General features: G+C 40.0%; 1 protein-coding gene across 1 annotated transcript; it reads right to left on the minus strand.

The window, feature by feature from the left end:
* Positions 1-278: 278 nt before the first annotated feature.
* LOC145671677 (uncharacterized) lies at positions 279-1,097 on the minus strand. The gene has a single exon (XM_081740876.1). It carries the CDS (start codon positions 1,095-1,097, stop codon positions 279-281), a length of 819 nt encoding a protein of 272 aa, XP_081597002.1.
* Between the last annotated feature and the right edge of the window lie 680 nt (positions 1,098-1,777).

A 1,777-nucleotide genomic window follows, 5' to 3' on the forward strand; every position in this document is an offset into this window, starting at 1 on the left:
TTCTGGATATCTTGTTGGTAGCGGCTTATCTGGGTCTCCTACTGGTGTTCTGCCATCTTCTGGGTATCGTCTTGGTAGCAGTCGATCTTGCTTTCTGACTGATGTTCTGTCACCTTCTGGATTTATGTTTGGACTTCTAGGCAGTTGTACGTGTTGTCTATCTTCCACTGCTGCGTCTGCGAGCGGTTCTTTCGGCAAAGAAACCATATATCCTCCTGACATTTTCTTGGCATGTTATCTTCTTGGTCTCCCTTTGCTTGCGGAAAAATTATTTGATGTCAATGGCACTTCCACATTTTTCCTTGTATTCTTACCAAAAATACGACTGGGCTCATCTGCCTGACACATACCACTTCATTCTTCTCTTGTTGCTCCACTTCTTTCCTGTCTTCCTTGCCGCGTTCAAACACTCCCTTCTGTACAACATCAAACATTGTGCGTGGTTGGAAATTTAACAACAACTCCGTTGATGGTTTCCCTGTTGCCTTACTCGGCGTGAATCGAAGCATGTATAATATTTCTTTCAGCTTATGCTCTCCTAATCTACGGTTCCATGCATATTTATTGTCCAAGAACTGTTTTCTTAAAAGCTGCTTTACTGTCTGCACAGCTTTCTCCGCGATACCATTGCTTTCTGGGTTGTATGGTGGACTTAGCACTGCCTTGATATCTCTTCCTTTCAGATATGTTGTGAACTCAAATAACGTGAAAGGAGGTTCGTTATCGGATACTAAAGTCTTCGGATACCCGAAAATTTGAAAAAACTCGTCTAACTTTTGTTTAGTTTCAGATGCTGTCGTTGAATTTACATTCCACACTTGGATCCACTTTGAATAACTGTCCACTAACAACAAAAATTTAAATCCCACACAATCAAAGTGATCTACGTGCATCCTTTCCCATCGGTTGTGTTTCTGCTTTAAATCGCACAATACGAAACAATGGGCACCCTTCAACTTGTTCATTAAGTCTTCAATGCGTGGTAGTGGGTACGATACTTTTTCCAGAACTTTATTTACCGTCACGCGAAAGTCCCAGTATAACCTGATGCTTCCATCTTTTCTCGAGCAAACCTTGCTCATTCCCAGATGCTGCATAATGCGGTCAACGCTTGTAGTAGATAAGCCCACTGTCTCAGCAATCTGCCTGATGGTCAGTGCTTAAAGTGACATTAGATGAGGTGACGGTATGGAACAAATATGACCATATATATATATATATATATATATATATATATATATATATATATATATATATATATATATATATATATATATATAGAGAGAGAGAGAGAGAGAGAGAGAACTAATATGTAAATGTTTCACGCTTCACTATCATCAGTGGCGTATATACTGGTTTGAGCTTCCACTAACCCTTCACAACACCTGTACATTCATAATAATAATAATAACTCTTCCTCTTTGGGATAATGAGTACTTGCTAGGGAGCCTAGTTTCCTTCCAGTTATACCTATGCTTTGGATAGGTTGTAACACTACTCACCAGAGTAAATGGGAGTTGTACTAGCAATGAAGAATGTTGAAACAGTCGATTAGCCAATGAAGGAGACTCAGTCTGTAAGAGCCTTCGCAACGTAACGCAAATAATGAAACAAGTAATTATAAAGCTCTGCCAATTCTCGCAAAATACTGTCAAACACAAAATTTGAGTTGCGTTGACGCAAACCATTACGGAACGAGGCTCCAGGGACCCAAAAATGCGCTGTCATTACTCGTATAACTTTCCTTTACTCTTCGCTCACGCCCAAGAAACCGATT

This window comes from Thermobia domestica, chromosome 15 (genome assembly GCF_964235325.1).
Source record: "Thermobia domestica chromosome 15, izTheDome1.hap1.1, whole genome shotgun sequence".
NCBI classification, from domain to species: Eukaryota; Metazoa; Arthropoda; class Insecta; order Zygentoma; family Lepismatidae; genus Thermobia; species Thermobia domestica.

Bases quoted from the DNA above. Each gene is read 5' to 3' on its own strand.
- LOC145671677 (XM_081740876.1), bottom strand. From the start codon at position 1,097: ATGCAGCATCTGGGAATGAGCAAGGTTTGCTCGAGAAAAGATGGAAGC.